Source organism: Xenopus laevis, chromosome 5L (genome assembly GCF_017654675.1).
Source record: "Xenopus laevis strain J_2021 chromosome 5L, Xenopus_laevis_v10.1, whole genome shotgun sequence".
Taxonomy (NCBI): domain Eukaryota; kingdom Metazoa; phylum Chordata; class Amphibia; order Anura; family Pipidae; genus Xenopus; species Xenopus laevis.
Window position 1 is genome coordinate 77,504,158 of NC_054379.1, and position 17,310 is coordinate 77,521,467.

Below are 17,310 nucleotides of genomic sequence, written 5' to 3' on the forward strand. Positions count from 1 at the left end.
CTCTGATGGATACAACAGTGCCTTAAAACAGAAGTGGTATATTCATGAGCAGTTGGTTGGGGGTAGTATGTAGGGATTCTTTTAGATTCCCCCTGGCTTCCACATCATACAGATGCACAAGTTAAAGGGGAGCTATCACACACATTTGGTATAATCTTCATCTCATTGAAATAAAAAACTTTCTAAAAATAATTAGTTAAAAATGTTGTACTGTTTCTGAAATTTACTCTTCCCTTTTCCTGACTCAGCCTCTGTCTCTCTTTATTGTCTCTTCATGCAGGAAGTTGGAAGTCTGATTTTTATTGACAGTTTGGTCTAACACAGCCTTTGAGAGCTGCTCCTTTTGCATAGAAGGTGTATTATAGCTCAAAACTACTTGAAATCATGCAGGATTTATTCGATTATGTTTGTGCTTGGATCAGTTATTTGAGTTAGCTCTAATATATCTGCTAGGAAATGGAGGCCCCCCCCAAAAATATGCCTAGACAATGTCGATGAAAATCTCCTACATGAGGAGAGAATGAAGAGGCTGACAGATGCTAAGAGAGGGATAGTGAAGTGTAACTTGATCATTTCAATAATGGCCCAAAATTTTTAATTGATTAGATTTAGAAAGTTTTGTATTTTTTTTTAATGAAGATTATATTACATTTTAATTTTAATGATAGTTCCCCTTTAAGCTGTTATGGAGCCTTCAGTGCTGCACCTTGTACTGGATTCCGCACAAGGTACAAGGCACACAATGCACTTAAATACCTGGCCACAAGTGCTCTGTAAATCTGTACCAAGGGGCCTCTTACTACTAGTTAAGCTATTTGATATGGACTTAGGTATACATCATAAAGTGAGATTTGTTGTTGGTGTTTTTTCTTTCAGGTAAAAGCTTTTACCTCTTTAGGACCAGGACCATTCTCTGAATTGGCACAAACAAATATTACAGGTATATTGATCAAATAGAAAAAATAAATAAACCAAAATAACTCTGTCCCTTGCTATTCTCTGCACTGTCTTGTCTACATTCACCATTGAAACAATGTTGCAGTAGCCAGCTCTCCTATAGCCAAGATTCAGGCAGTAGGTACAGGTATGGAGCCTGTTATCCAGAATGCTTGGGACCTGGGCTTTTCCGGATAAGGTATCTTTCCCTAATATGGATCTCCATACCTTAAGTCTGCTAAAAAAAATAATTTAAACATTAATTAAAGGGGTGGTTCACCTTAAAGTTAACTTTTAGTCTGTTATATAATAGATAATTCCAAGCAATTTTTCAATTGACCTTCATTATTTTTTTTATATATAGTTTTTGAACTATTTGCCTTCTTCTTCTGATTCTTTCCAAATTTCAAATAGGGGGTCACTGAAACCATCTAAAAAACAAATGCTCTGTAAATCTACAAATGTATTGGTATTGCTACATTTGATTACTAGTCTTACTATTCAGGCCTCTCCTATTCATATTTCAGCCTATTATTCAAATCAGTGGATGGTTGCTATGGTAAATTGGACCCTAGTATCCAGATTACTGAATAACTCAAAAACGACAAATAATAAAAAATTAAAACAACTGCAAATTGTCTCAGAATATCACTCTCTACATCACAATAAAAGTTAATTTAAAGGTGAACAATCCCTTTAAACCCAATAGGATTGTTTTGCCTTTGCTTAAAATGTACACTATGGGAGATGGCCTTCCTTTAATTCACAGCTTTCTGGATAACTGGTTTCCAGATAACTTAGAAAAAGTTTCAACTATTTTTGAAGCACGCCCTATCTACTCTATTGCACTTCTCCTGGTCTGAGCTGGCGAAGGCAAGTCTGGTGCAAGAGGTAACATTCAGTAAAATGTGCTAGTTAGTGAATTAGCATAGTTATGTCCCTTCGCCATAGCGCAATTTCCCCTGGTGTAAGGGTGCGAAGTAGCGCTAGAGTAGGTCCACTTCGCTAGCGAATTTACGCCAGCACCCGTTAGTAAATCGGCGAAGTAACAAAATGACGTCACGCTGGCGAATGTACACTAGCGTAAGCCGCTTCGCACTTTAGTAAATTTGCCCCAAAGTGTGCTCTAGTTCTAGTCAGCAGCAACCTATCACAAAACAGTTTTACTAGTCTACCATTTCAAAGTAAACATTTGATTGGTTGCTATTTTTTACATGTTCTTTAATTTTAATTGTACCTTAAATGAAGAAGTTGTGTTTTCTTTCTACATTTACTGTAATCGTGTCTCTTTTTTCAGATGTCCGTCCTGCTCCTGCTTTAATCAGTTTTAATCCAAGACTTCTAAGTTTCCTTGACACAGACAAAAAGGATGTTATGTGGAATGAATCGGCAGATGAGGATATGAGAGCAGTTACATACACAGCCAATGATGGGAAACTGTATTACATACTAGGTGACTCCCTTTTCTGCAGACATCTAGAAAACGGCTCTTCAGCTTTGGTACTTAATTCCAAATATTTCACATTTCATTAATTGTGAATGATAAACATCAGTTGTTATTAGAATGATAGGTGGTCTAAACTTTTTATCCTTCATTCATATGAGCACTAGCACAAGACTGCAGGTGAGACACTATTGTAATTTGTATTATTGAATGGCAATAGGGTATGCAATTGATATCACCAGTGGTAATGACACTATCAATACTTACAAACCACTCAAATTCAAATAAATGTGTCAATCATTAACAGGTATTCACCTTTCTTATCTTCACAATATGTAGACATTTGCTGCATTTCTTTGTCAACCATCAGATGGAAAAAAAACTTGTTGTATTAACAATATCTTTCTTTGTGTATGAGAAATGTCATGCCCCTGGATGCTATATCAAATACAAATACCCACAGAGATGTTGGTAGGGAAAAAAGCACAGCGGCTCTTAACGCATTTAAAAGGATGCCTCTAAAATGCTAACCTTTAGTATGTTATAAAATGGCCAATAGGTCTTTATTTTTATTTCTTTTTTTAATTATTTACCTTTTTTTTAACTCTTTTCAGCTTTCAAAAGGGGGTTACAGACCCCATCAGCCAAAATCTATTGCCCTGTGAGACTAGAATTTTATTGTTATTGCTACTTTGTATTACTTATCTTACTATTCACGCACTCTCCTTCAAACCACTGCCTGGTTGCTAGGGTTATTTGGACCCTAGCAATCAGATAACTGCTGAAATGGCATTGCCCATAACTACATATGGCCCTCTCAAGTCACTGATTGTTTATATGCCATGTAATCCATATTGTAAATAATTGTTATGTTATTGTTACATTATTTAATACTATTTGTGTTTCTATAATTTTTTTCCTTAGCTACTAAAAAATGAAAATCTTTCAAGAAGTTACAGCATGAGCGCAGATTGGATTCCGAGACATATTTATGTTGCTGTGCGTGCAGAACAGGAAAATAATGAAATATATGTAATTGATCTGGAACAAAAACTTAAAGTTCTTAAACTTATCAACTCATCTCACACATTCACAATTTTAAACGTAGAAGCCATCTTAGTCTACTCATTGCTAAGGTAACATTTGGGTGGGTCAAATTGTTACAGTGTAAATGGTGCATGAATGTGCAACTTAAAGATCCCTGAGCTTCTCAGATTCTGTCCATGTGTACTTTATGGGACTAGTTCTTGCATCTGATCTGAACAATGCCAACCGTGTCATAATACAGAGAGAGCAATATGCAGCCTGGGCCTAACTGCTGAAGAATATGGAGTTTTTCCTATAAACATAAGCCTACCTATATGAAATTATTAGCAGATCTGGGTTGTGTGTTTAAAACAAATTAGGGAACGGAAGATCCCCTTTTTCACATTTGTTTTTAATGAGGGGAAGAAGGCACCTTGGTGCTTCTGGATTCAGCTGGGCAAAGGGGCAAGATCAGTAGAGCAGAATTGTATTTTCTACTCTAGAACACCTGCATTTTTGTTTAAAACATGAAAAAATGGTGGTAACTTTTTTCTGCCCCTGGAAAAGTGCCCCTTCAGCAGGTTTTCAACATGCCTCATGGCAGAAATAGCTTTGAGGAGATGCTGAGTATGTCTTGAAATTCACCAACAATGGAAGTGTTGACAAAGGCAAACTACAGAGACAGAATCCTACTTACTAATAATAGTAATTTTGCAGTCTAAGCTTCTTCTTTTTACTTCAAGCATAATTAAATGTAAAATGAATTCCACAAACAAGATAATACACCACCATCAAAATATTCAAATGATGGAGATTTTTGTCAAATAAAACTTTTATTACTTACTTAACCTTTTTTTATTGGTCAGTTGTCTTTTACAGCTTTGTACCCAAAGAAAATATGAGGATATTTGGAGTCAAGTTGGAACTCCATGATCATTTAAAAGGCAACATCTCAGTGATGTTAAAAAGGTTATGGAACTTCAAAGTGAGTTCTATTATCTTCATATTTGACAGCAGGGAATTATATTCTTTTAATACTAAATAGTCATATGATACAAGTGACATCACTAAGCACCATTTATATGGTTTTATTTTTAAGGAACCTTGTAGAATCTTATAATACTATAGGGTATTAACAAAATGAGTGGTATAATTAACATGTGGTATAATAAACCCGCACAGTAAATTGTTAGAATATTAGAACCAACTAAAGTGTTCCATGACTAAATAAAGGCACATATGTGATGTGAGGCTATGACTGTACGTGAAAAAATGTTGTGCATTCGCCATGTATATTACTTGTACAATATATTTTTACTTTCTTTTTCAGTCGCTTATACTGGGTAGAATCAACTGAAATGGGCAAACAAATCTCCTACTATGATATAAGCAATGATACAGTACATCATGTTCTAGGACATGAGAATAAAACAGATGCTTTTAAGACAAATGCCTGTAGCTGCTTAATCAATAGCTCAGAGATAGGACTACCAGTGGCTCTGGATGCAACAAATATTAGCAAGCCCTGCATATACTTCCTAAAGAATTCTACAGATGTGTGGGCCTCAGACCTGGAAGGATGTCATTGCTGGAGGGTGATCTCAATAAACTTATCTCCTGGTGAGTTCTTAAAAAGTATTTTTATTTCATACTTACAAAAGTCTGAGATTAAAATAAGACTTTGAAAAGTCACAGTAAAATGAAGAATCCATACTAGGATTAGCCCATGTTGTGTCTATGAATACTTTGTTTGCCTATGCCTAAATATGAGGACACATCACACTGTCAAAAATGTTAGAGAGCTAGGATTAGTTCCAGGGATAAAACATTAGAAAACACCCACTGGTCACTGAGCACTAAAACTGGCTCTAACTACAGAGAGGGTAGCCTTAAAGTTACCATCTCCAAAACTTATATGGCTACCCCTAACTAAAACAAAAATTAAGCACCACATTTCCAACCACCAATAATAGGACCCACACTGATTATAGCAATACATCCTGGAACATCCACAATTACAGCAGCAGTAGTTAGCAGTGTGTTAATTAGTGATGGGCGAATCTGTTCCATTTCACGGAAAAATTTGCGAAACTCCTGGAAAATTTGCAAAACGGCGAAAAATTTGCAAAATGCATTGAAGTCAATGGGCATCAAAATAATTTTGATGCATGCCAATTTTTATGCGAGCACAAATTTTGACCTGCTACAATTTTTTTTGTTGCAGCAAATTTTCACTGTGGTTTTGCGAAAACATTCACGGCCAACGAAATGCAGAAATTTGATTAAATTTGCCCATCACTACCGTTAATTAATTAACTCATGCTTAGCACAAGTAGTTTTGTGAGAGTATATGTATATGTAAATTATTATATATATTCAGAAATTCATGCAGAAAACTGAATTTTTCTCTCTTGGTGTTTGGTACTACCCACTCACTAGTTAACAATATAACACACAACATTTTATTTTGGATCAGATTATTTAATCAACATAATTGCTGTGTTATTTCCTTTCTGTAATGCTGTTTCTCTGACTACTTCAAGGTTCAATAGTAACAAGCCTAGCTGTGGATGATTATTACATATACTGGAGTACTGAAGGCAAAGACAATGCAACCATATACCAAGCAAGTAAATTAAGTAAAAGTCCAGCTCTGTTGCAAGTGGGTCAAGGACACCCCCACATTTTAGCATTCAGCACATCTTTGCAGCCATTCCCAGGTAAATCTGCTTGCTAATATCTTTACCATATATAATTTGAAAATATTATAGTCTGAAGAACTGAAACTCGTTTTCATTGCATGGTACATATTCAAGCGTGGGTATATTCTTACTCTGTCTATGCAGTGTATGTTCTACTTACCTTATAGAACAACTGCCTGAGAATAGGCCTCTTGGGTGTTAATTAAATGTTGTCATTTTCCTTATTTAAGCCAATATTGTCCCATCAACAATTATTAATGTTTACATCAAGGGGCATATTTATCAAGGGTCGAATTTCTAATTGAAAAAACTTCGAATTTTGAATTCAAAAAGACCAACCGAAATTAAGTCAAAGGTTTTTTTGGTTGAATAGGTCCATTTTCGATCGAATAGGGCCGTATTCGGCCAAATTCGAATCGTACGAATCAAAGGAATAGTACATTCGATCGAATTCGATTAGAAGTTTTTCAAAAAAAACCCATCAATTTTTCAAAGTCCACCAATTGACTCCAGATGGGTTCTAGGAAGTTCCCCATAGCCTAAAACAGCAATTCGGCAGGTTTTAGATGTGAATGGTTGAAGTCAAATTTTCTAATAATAAATAAATAATAAATAATAAAGTACATAATAAATTTTGATATTCGAATTTGAAAAGCACATAAAAATAACATATCCATTGTGTAAATGTAATATTGTGATATTATCCATTCTTATTGACCTGATATAATACTGTACAGTTATGGAGCCTGGATTCTTTCCATATTGTGGAACACATGGTTGTATTATTATTACAGAGAAAGAAGATATATACAGTATATATCTATAAGTTTGAATGCTTTCTATTTTCAGACAAATGTTGTATTGTGCTGTCTCTAAATCAGGATCAGCCAAAGATACTAAGTGCAACAAATACAAGTTTTACTCTGGAAATGGCCCAAGCCAAGACGCAATGTACGTGTCCCTTGATAGGAAGCACAACACCAACATATACAGTGAAATACAGGATGTTCAGTGAACACCCCAAAGCATTAGTGAATTGCTTGCATAATAATTGTGCAGTAGAGGTAAGATTATGTTAATTTCAGGCTCTGTTTTTGCTAGACCATCAAGCTAGACAATTATATTTTCTTCCAAAATCTTGAAACTAATCACAATAGGATGATGCTACTGTTTTTTGGGGTTTAAAATCTTACAACATTTCAGGATTAAGTTCATTGTTATCATCATCATCATCATCATTTATTCATATAGCACTAGGGATGCACAAAATCCACTCTTTTGGAAGATTCAGCCGAATCCCCGAATCCATCTTGGTTGATTCGGCTGAATACCGAATCCATATCCTAATTTGCATATGCAAATTAGGGGCGGGAAAGGAAAAAGTGGAAAAAAATTGGTTTGCTTCCTTGTTTTGTAACAAAAAGTCACGTGAAATCCTGCCCTCTCCACAATTTGCATATGCAAATTAGGATTCGGATTTGTTTCGTCCAGGCACAAGGATTTGGCCGAATCCGAACCCTGCTGAAAAAGGCAGAATCTTGGCCGAATTCCGAACCGAATCCTGGATTCGGTGCATCCCTATATAGCACCAGCAAGGGGGCTTTTCAGTAAGGGATGGTTCACCTTTAAGTTAACTTTTAGTATGTTATAGAATGGTCAGTTATAAGCAACTTTTCAATTGGTCTTCATTATTTATTGTTTTATATATTATAGTTTTTGAATCATTTGCCTTCTTCTTCTGACTCTTTCCAGCTTTCAAATGCGATCACTGACCCCATCTAAAAACAAATGTTTTGTATGGCTACAAATCTATTGTTATTGCTACTTTCTATTACTCATCTTTCTAATCAGGCCCTCTCCTATTCATATTCCAGTCTGTTATTCATATCAATGCATGGTTGCTAGGGTAATTTGGACCACAGCAACCAGATTGCTGAAATTGCAAACTGGAGAGCTGCTGAATAAAAAGCTAAAAAAAACACAGCTTACATTTTAAAGGCAGAGGGAATGGTATACACATAAGGAAGTTTAAAACAAGTGGGGATCTTTATGATACTGTATGCTGATTTCTGATTAATTTGTGTGCAGTAAACAACAATGAAAGGTTAATTAACTGGGAGACTATATTAGGTACCCCTCACTAAATGAAATTGTTAATTTTAGCTTAGTTTGGATAAAGTACAAGGTACTTTTTTATTATTACAGAGAAAAAGTAAATAATTTTTAAATATTTGGATTATATGGATTAAATGGAGTCTATGGGAGATGGCTGTTCCGTAATTCAGAGCGGATAACGGATCCCATACCTGTACTGAGAAGACTACATACAGGTAAGGGACCTGTTATCCAGAATGTTTGGGACCTGGGGTTTTCTGGATAATGGATCTTTCTGTAATTTAGATACCTTGTCTAATAGAAAATCATTTAAACATAAAATAAACCAAATAGGCTGGCTTTGCTACCAATAAGAAATAATTATATTGTAGTTTGGATCAAGTATAAGGTACTGTTTTATTATTACAGAGAAAAAGGATTATTTGGGAAAAATGTAGTCCATGGGAGATAGTCTTCCCTAATTCAGAGCTTTCTGGATCAGGGATTTCCAGATAACGAATCCCATACCTGTACTAACTTTATAGGGATCACTTTTGCCTTGTTGATATGATTTAGGTATATATAGGTTAACTACAAGTTAAAGTAAATGTCCTTAGGGTCAGGGGCAAGTTTTTGTACGAAAAAATTGTGCAAAAAACCATGCACCTGATGATGGATAAGATGACTGGATTCTCATTGACTTCTATTGAACCTAACCAGCTTTTACTTGCTGTGTTTTTTCTGGTGTTTTTTTGTTGTTTTTTTTCTTTAATAAATACCCACTATATGAAGATTCTAAAGAATATTCTCAAGTATAATTGTGTTCACATTTTTTTGTGTGTTTTTTCTTGAATTGTGAAAAAAATACAAACTTGAATTCTGAAAAATCTGCCCTTACTGTGGTGAGCTTTAAATTCATACTTTGATAAATCTGCCCCTTAGTGTGATACTCCTAATTATGTAATTTTTTACATCATTAGGAAAATCACACTCCTTAATTTGCAAGTTTGTTCATATTTTATTTCTTCCCTTATGTCATCCATTGGATTTCTAGGAATATCAAAAGAACATTGCACACATCTTGAACCTACAGCCTTACACTACCTACATAATAGAAGTCAACCTAAGAAACTATTATTCTTTCCTACTTGCTCAAGAACCTACAGGAAAACCAGTGACTGGTAAAACTGACTATGGAGGTAAATAACAAATGAACAACCCTCTTTTAAAAGAGAACCACAACTTTTATTTGCATGGATTTGCAGCAGATTAGACACATACAGTATTTGATTCACCAATCACATATCATCTTATGTGCATTGGTATTAACTTGCTGAAATTAATAACGCCATCTGACAAATAACAAATGAGAAAATAAATTTTCTCATCTCTTCATGAGCAGATTCTTAAAAGCTCTTGTGCACCGGGAATGTATTTTAATTGTTTATTGACACCCTGCATTAATAAAATAAAGGTGTATTTTATGTTTACTTATATCATATTTGTAAGTATGTAAAGGGATAAAATAAAGAATTTATTTTATATGTGCAAATAGTTGGCAATGTGGTAGTAGAGTCAGCTGGTGGCACTAAGTCCACATGTGGAGCCTATATAAGGCAGTGCCTTGCTGAGACCCTTCTTCTTTTGACCTAGGAATATCAAGAGGCAGCATCCAGACAGAAGTGACCAGACCTATGGGGAGTTTAGTACCGTCAGGGCTAGCTAGAGGATAGCAGTGTCAAGTAAGTTAGAGAGGGCTAGTGAGCATGGATTGCCTGTTGTCCCAACGAGGAGTGACTAGGAGGGGGATAGTGCCCTTGGCACAGATGGTGTGCCAATGTTAGGGATCTGAGCTTGTCGGTTTAGTTAGTTGGAATCTACAGTGGAAGCTTGGGCACTGTATGTGCAGTCATGGCATAGAAAGGGTGGAAGAAGGACCTCCCTGGAACAGCTGACAACATTCTGTGTGTGCATTCTGGTGGGACAGGGGCCCTGGAGGTTTTGGTGAGATACACGCAGCAGAAGTAATAAGTATCTTACAAATATCACTCTTATTACCCGGTCTGAAGTCTGCCTCCTTGCAAGAGGTTATCCATTAATTAAGTGTGTTTGAGTTCATCGCACTTGTGTGAAGATGCTTTTTCTATGAGCAAAGACTCTACATGTGTATCTTACAGTAACGGGTGTCCACCAGCCACAGGTGGCCCCATTACTGGTGTGTCTCATTTGCTTAGCACCTGTTACTGGATTGCCTGTTTTCCTCTATGTACGTTTGAAATATTGTTGCAGCAGTCTAGTTTCCTCCAGTCAAAGAAGACTGTGGGTTAAAAGTGGTGTAGAGAAGGCTAATAATGGAGGCATCTGACTTTTATTGAAATAAAACAGATCATTAATTTTGTTCGATGGGGAAAATGTAAAATGGATTTAGTTATGATTTTCAAAAGTCAGAGTTTTAAAAGAATTTAAAGATGAAGAAGGTATTATGAACAGTTTTACTATTAAGAAATGAGTGAAGGATCATTTGCCCCTAATCCCTGACTTCAGTCTTTGCCTTTCCATTAGCTTTTGAATAGTTACGACAACCTTGCTGACGCATGAATCCAAAAAATATTGATAAAGGTTGGGAGGTTTATGATAGAGACCCTAATCTATGAATAAGAAAGTAATCTTCCATGTGCATTTCTCTCTGTAAGTGGTGCATTAGGGAAGACACATACTTGTTTCTTTTTGTTTAGTTCCAGGAGCAGTGGCAGAAGTTAATTTAACAGTCTGGTCAGACTCTGTAATCAATATAACATGGCAAGAACCACCCCAGCCAAACGGTCCACTTGACTATATACGCTACCAGATTATGCGTAATATTTTGCCCCCATTTCCTGCTTCACCTCAGAGGAAAAGTGACTTTCCAGATGGTCTGCTTAAGTTGGCTTTTACAGACCTTCATAGCGGAATTATCTATCAATTCATGGTAGGTTAATTTGCCATACTATATACTGTATTATAGTTAAAGGGGAACTATTGCAAAATTTAATATACACTTCATCACATTGAAATAAGAAACTTTCTAAATACAATCAATAAAAAATTCTGCATCCTTTCTATAATAATCAAGTTACTCTTCACTATCACTCACTCAGCATCTATTTCTCTTCATTTCTGTATTCATGCAGCAGTCATATATTCATTGACTGTTAGATCCAATACATCTTATAGGGAGGGCTTCCTTTCCTAGCAGATGAATTAGAGCTCATTCAAATAACTGATTCCAGTACAAACAAAATCTCACAAAATAACAGCATTTTGCTCAAATTCAGCATGTACAGAGACACGATGTCTGATTATTTTAATAGAGTGAGCTCTAATACATCTTCTAGTCAAAAGGAGCCCCCCTATAAGATATTTTCGATCTGTCAATGAATATCTGACATCCAACTCCTGAATGAAGAGAGAATGAAGATAAACAGATGCTGAGAGAGGAATAGTGAAGATAAACTTGATCATTTCAGAAACAGTACAGAATTTTTAATTGATTGTATTTACAAAGTTTCTTATTTCAGTGTACTGGAGCTTATATAAATTTTTTGCGATAGTTCCCGTGCATTGTGAAGAATACATATTAAATATATTTTGATGTGTTTCTTGTACCAGGTTCTTGCTTTTCACCCAGATGAAAATTGGTTTACTGAAAGTGCTGCTGTTTATAACTCAACATTTCAGAAACCTGCTGTGCCTGAAAATATAGTTCCTGGGAACACCAGTTTACTACTGGATTGGAAGCCACCACAGGAGGACATAACAGATTTCTGGTTTGAGCTAAAACCAGAAAAAAATGTAAATGCATGTATTTGCCTGTGTCCTATTTCTCTTTAAAAAAAACCAAAAAAAAAAAACCCCATATTTGCCCTATTCGTGAGAGGTAAAAGTCAGCTACCCCTTTAGTAGTGGCTTTGGCCCTGGTCTGTGTTCTCAACTTGACTCCCCATCCTGTCTCTGCCCTTTGTCTGCCCAGCCCCCAGCCTTTGCTTCACCCCTAATTACTAAAAGTAGGTGCTGTGCCTCCTAAGAACTAAGGTCACCTGGATAATTCTGCACTCTGATGGTTGATATGGGTTATAGAATTGAGTCAAATTCATACAGTATAAGTAATGGAGCCCACTCTTTTTAAAGTATTTTTGCAACATGCTCCCTTAATATCTACTATCTTTGCAAAATCGTATTCAAAATCCTTTGGAACAAAGGTTTACTGAATAACAAGTCATATTATAAAAAACTCAATATTTATTTGATATCAACATAGCAACTTTAAGGTGCTGGCTTACTATTATAGAGAAAAAGCAGAAATTATTGGCAATTCTGTGTTTCTAATTTCAATGCATTATACACAATTTAGTTCAAAGAAGAATGGTTTGTACCAATGAACACATCCTGTACAAAGGGCATGGTCTACATGTGCACTCTGATAGGAGTTCAGCCAAATCTGAATTACAATGTGCAAGCAGTGGTCATTTTTTGGACTGGTGCTACGAGCTTCTCGGACAAAGCAAGATTCAAGACAACAGGTAAGAAAGGCTTTTTTTTACTTTTAAAACCAATAATAAAATATGTATATGTGTTGGCAGCATTATTCATGTATTGATATTAACATTTGCTGCAATTATCATACATGTATTCATTTTCCTAAACAGTTATATGCAGCACAGTTTTAGCTGGGGCACTTATGCGCACTTAGAACACAGTCACTAGGGTACTTAAGCACACAACTTGTAGTTATTTAATGCTTTTTTATGGTACTGCTGCTTTTGATGACTAAATTGGTAGATATCATGGAGAGAAAAAATCTCTGTTTAACTAAATGTCTACAGCACCTTCATTAAAATAACATCAAACATAAGGACTCAATTATTATTATTCCAAAGTGCATTTATATACTGTTTGTCTTCTGCTGCCCGTTAGTTGTTGCAATGTGACAATCTGTCACTATTCATGAAAAATGCAATTCAATATAAATTACACTTGTATCTTGTATCTCTCCTATCAAAGCGGGAATACCTGGTAAGCCAGGAGTTCCACAGAGGAAACAGAATATCATTGAGTGGTTGCCAGTGGAAGAAGATAATGGAAGCAATGTTATCTACTACATTTTAGAATACAGGTAATATGATTATTTGTAAAGCCCATGGCACATTTGTGGCACTTTGCTACTCTACAGCGTTGTTTTAGGTACCAGTCTATCTATATCTATATAAATATATATATTTATATTATATATATATATATATATATATATATATATATATATATATATATATATATATATATATATATATATCAATCAAAGTTGAGGTATGTTAGACACCCCAATGTACCTCTTATAGTTATTTACAGGTCAGGAAAATTCTGCTGATTCCTAGCACATGCTCTGTGACACTATAAGGCTGATTAGTACAAGTAATTTAATTCAGATTTTTGGCATCACAGAAATCAGTGTAGTTTGTGTTAAATGTAATGTTAAATCAGCCCTGTAGCATCAGCTTATATGACAGATGAACCTCAGTTCTGCTTGATGGAGGCCTTGGAGGGCTTGATAGAAGAAATGTTTAGGTTTATTTGCAGGCCACTGTACCTTTAAATAACATTCATACATAGAGCCTGCCAGCCAGGAGCAATTTTACATATTTCAGAATGTTTTCGCTCTGAGCTGCTGAGGGGAATCCCCACTTATGTGGCAGTTTCTTCAGAGTCCTGAGGAAGACTCCCTTAGCTTTATTATTTCATTGTTTATATAAGAAACCCATGTGTTATTTCATGTTTTGAGAAAAGCAAAGGCCAGTTGATGAGAAGCAATAAACATAATGTTCTTCCAAACATATTTATAACATTTTACCATCTCTTTAGGAAATGAATTATGTTGTGTGTATTTAGTATTTTATCTTTTGAGAGGCTTCAATGGGCAAATATGTGTCCTTCAGAAAAGTTTTCATTGCTTATTTCCACTGATTATTGGTTTTTGGGGTGCATGTAGAGTGGCCACACATAGCATAATAAATATTCAAGATTCATGTTGCGTCATAGTCTGGTTTTATGAAAAATACAAATTACGGCATATTGTTTTATATTATTTTTATAATACTGTTTTTTCTAGAAAATCGCTTGATGATGACAAAGATGAATTAAAACCTTGGCTAACAGTGTACAATGGGTCATGCCCCAATATTTGCACATGGGAGGTTAATGAGATGAAAGGAACATTTGAGTTCCGAGCAGCAGCTGCAAATAGTGTAGGGCTTGGCGAGTACAGCAACACCAGTGAAAGGATTATCTTATCTAAAGGTATGTGTTAATACTGCTAATACCATACAGTATATCACATTGTATGTTTTTCTACCAAGAACTAAACAAACTCATTTAAACCTCTGTTACAGTCAGCTTGGCATCTTCATTAATGATAACACAATGCAAGGTATTCTGGGGTGATATAACATTGCACAATAGCTTCCAGAACCTCTTAAATTAATTGGCCGATGGTGCATATTCTCCACTAGTCTTTTTTTAGGAGAAGTTCCTAAATCTACCCATGCTAATTATAGGGTGCTATTCCATTATTGCCAACAACAGGAATAAAGAATATTCACAGTGTACAATCAGTCTTACCCATATACTAAACTATATATGTGATATTGTGCTTATGTGATGCTATGAGGATCCTTATCAAATAAACTCTCTTTAGGGCAAGGACACACTATATGTATGCCCTACTTCTCTCCTGTGTTTTGCCTATTAGTGCAGCTAAACACTGAGGAGAGAAAGGGAGCATGCACCTAGTATGCCCTTGCCCTTAAAGACCTAGCCTGCCACTTTTTATAAGCCATTAGCTCAGGTGAATCTCCTTATAGGGAGGTAGTTCTACACCCATATAAAACATCAAATACAAGGTGTTTATCTGTGCTTAACTGTTCCTCCACACAGTTCCATATATACATAGCAGGCCCAAAGCCCCTTGGGATGGCCACTTATATATAAAGAGCTAAATGTCCCTTTAGGCTGAGTAGCCTTGACTATTATCAGTTACTGGTCCAAAAACTGTTTATTAAACAGTTTATTAAACGCATGGCATCCCATATTATGCCCCATTTTTTATTGTGAATGGCACTGAAAGGTCACATAACCCCAGGCTCAAGAATAATGCACCTATTGATGAAAGCCGTTGGCACAGGCAGGTCAGTAGACCTGCTTCACTAGTGAAGGGAAAGTGTGTAAATGTGCATATCTACTAAATATATAAATATGGCTCACTGGCTGTGGTACTATTAGGGTGTCACTTGAAATACTACATGGCAGCACAGAAACCAGTACAACTAGCATCAGAATTTAATAATACACCCTTTAACATCAGCTTAATGTATATTACAGGCCAACCTCATTTTCTGCTTGATAATTTGTGACAAACCCTTAGCTTAGCATCTCAACAGCTGCTCAGAGCCCACTGAGCATGTGAGTGTCACAGACATTTTCCAAGATGGTGACCCACTAAATAAATTTTTAGGGTTTAGTTCTCCTTTAAGAATGCATCTTGTACTGTGGCAGCATATATGAAAACCCAAAAAGCTGTCCATTACATCACTGTCAGAATCTCAATACTGAGCTTCATCATGTTACAAGTTAGAGCAGTTACTTTTAGACATACAGTATATGTATATTACAACATCCCATCACCTAGAACCAGAAGTTCTGGTGCAGTGGTAGTCATTGCTGTCTGGCAGTGTTGTGTCCTGGGTTTGATTTAAATTATGGCCCTGCAAAGACATTGCATATTATACCCATGCTTGTGTGAGGAATACTAATTTCTAGTGCAAGTTTTCTCCTGTACTCCCGAAATAATGCAGGAAGGTTACACAACAGGCACTGTAATTTCCACTGCCACGGTGAATGGTGTAAACCCTCTGTAAAGCCTTGCATAATTTCAACCCTTGAACAAGCCACAATTTAATTTTTTTAAACTTTCAGTTGAACCTAGCGCTATCATCTATAACCATACTACTAAGGTAACAGTGCTTTCCTTCCAGCGCAACGAATAAGAGCCCCCTGGGTGGTAGTCCTTTCCAAGAAGTTCCAAGGGGCACAAGTGCTTGATGTATAGACTCTAAAGGGCTTAATGTATTACCCCTTAGTACTTGTATCCCTAATACTACTTAATGAGTCAAATTGTCCTATAAACGACTTGTGCATTTGAACAATGCTACTCTCGATGGCCATTGCTAAATCTATGATGGGTTAAAATCCTGTTATATAAAATTGGAATAAGGGGTAAGAGCATAGGCAAAAAATAAAATAAACTAGTAATTTATATTTTGCTGGTACAATTCTTACAAAGCTAAGGGAGCAGACTATAGGCTGCTAGGCTCTGAATTGGAGACAAATGATTGCACAAATAAATGAAATCAAGCTAGAACCATAAACTGAAAAAAATAAATCAACTAAGTCAACACTTACAGCTTTGTGGCTTGATGAATCAGTCACCCTACTCTATGTGCAGTTTTTGTGACTAATCCGTGTGCTAAAAGATATATGCCAACTCTCGTTATCTGCAGTCACACGTTATGGCAAAGCTTGCAAAGGTAATGTGAACTTGACCATGTATAATGAAATTAAAATTAGAAGGCACAGAGCTGTGCAAAGCATTTTTTAATGATTTTTCTGTTTTTGCAGGAAACACGGATGTTACCTTTATTGTTGTCGGCATTGTATCTGGTATTTTAATTGTGCTCCTGATAGTAGCATTTGGTATGTATCACATACAACGCTTGTCCTTTTGCTGATTCACAGTTTGGCCTTATGATCAAGTAAATGTTTGCATTTTTCTGCCAGCCCTTTGCCAAAAGTCAAAACAAAAATCACAGAAAAAGGAAAAAATAACAGCTGCTATGTTGGAGGACAAAGAGTTGATGAAGTTAAGGGGATTATCAAATGCTGTTGGTCTGGCAAATGGCTGCTATGCTGTCACGTAAGTTACAGGGGAGCAGGGACCTTGAGGGTGTTTCCATTATATTCTAATTATAGCAAGTAAAGAAAGCTATTTGGAATTTGGTAATGTACATAGTAAAACACTAG

At 35.9% G+C, this 17,310-nt stretch overlaps 1 protein-coding gene across 1 annotated transcript in view; it reads left to right on the plus strand.

Moving 5' to 3' along the window:
- Positions 1-17,310, plus strand: part of LOC108716156 (proto-oncogene tyrosine-protein kinase ROS-like) — an 88,373-nt gene that overhangs the window by 39,163 nt on the left and 31,900 nt on the right. Inside the window, exons 20-33 of the mRNA XM_041562973.1 lie at positions 877-940; positions 2,234-2,436; positions 3,305-3,516; positions 4,737-5,026; positions 5,950-6,126; positions 6,958-7,172; positions 9,257-9,401; positions 10,938-11,170; positions 11,851-12,033; positions 12,593-12,761; positions 13,243-13,354; positions 14,345-14,532; positions 16,909-16,983; positions 17,068-17,203. Of these exons, the coding sequence (XP_041418907.1) occupies positions 877-940; positions 2,234-2,436; positions 3,305-3,516; positions 4,737-5,026; positions 5,950-6,126; positions 6,958-7,172; positions 9,257-9,401; positions 10,938-11,170; positions 11,851-12,033; positions 12,593-12,761; positions 13,243-13,354; positions 14,345-14,532; positions 16,909-16,983; positions 17,068-17,203 (2,402 nt within the window). The remainder of the gene's footprint in view (positions 1-876; positions 941-2,233; positions 2,437-3,304; positions 3,517-4,736; positions 5,027-5,949; positions 6,127-6,957; positions 7,173-9,256; positions 9,402-10,937; positions 11,171-11,850; positions 12,034-12,592; positions 12,762-13,242; positions 13,355-14,344; positions 14,533-16,908; positions 16,984-17,067; positions 17,204-17,310) is intronic.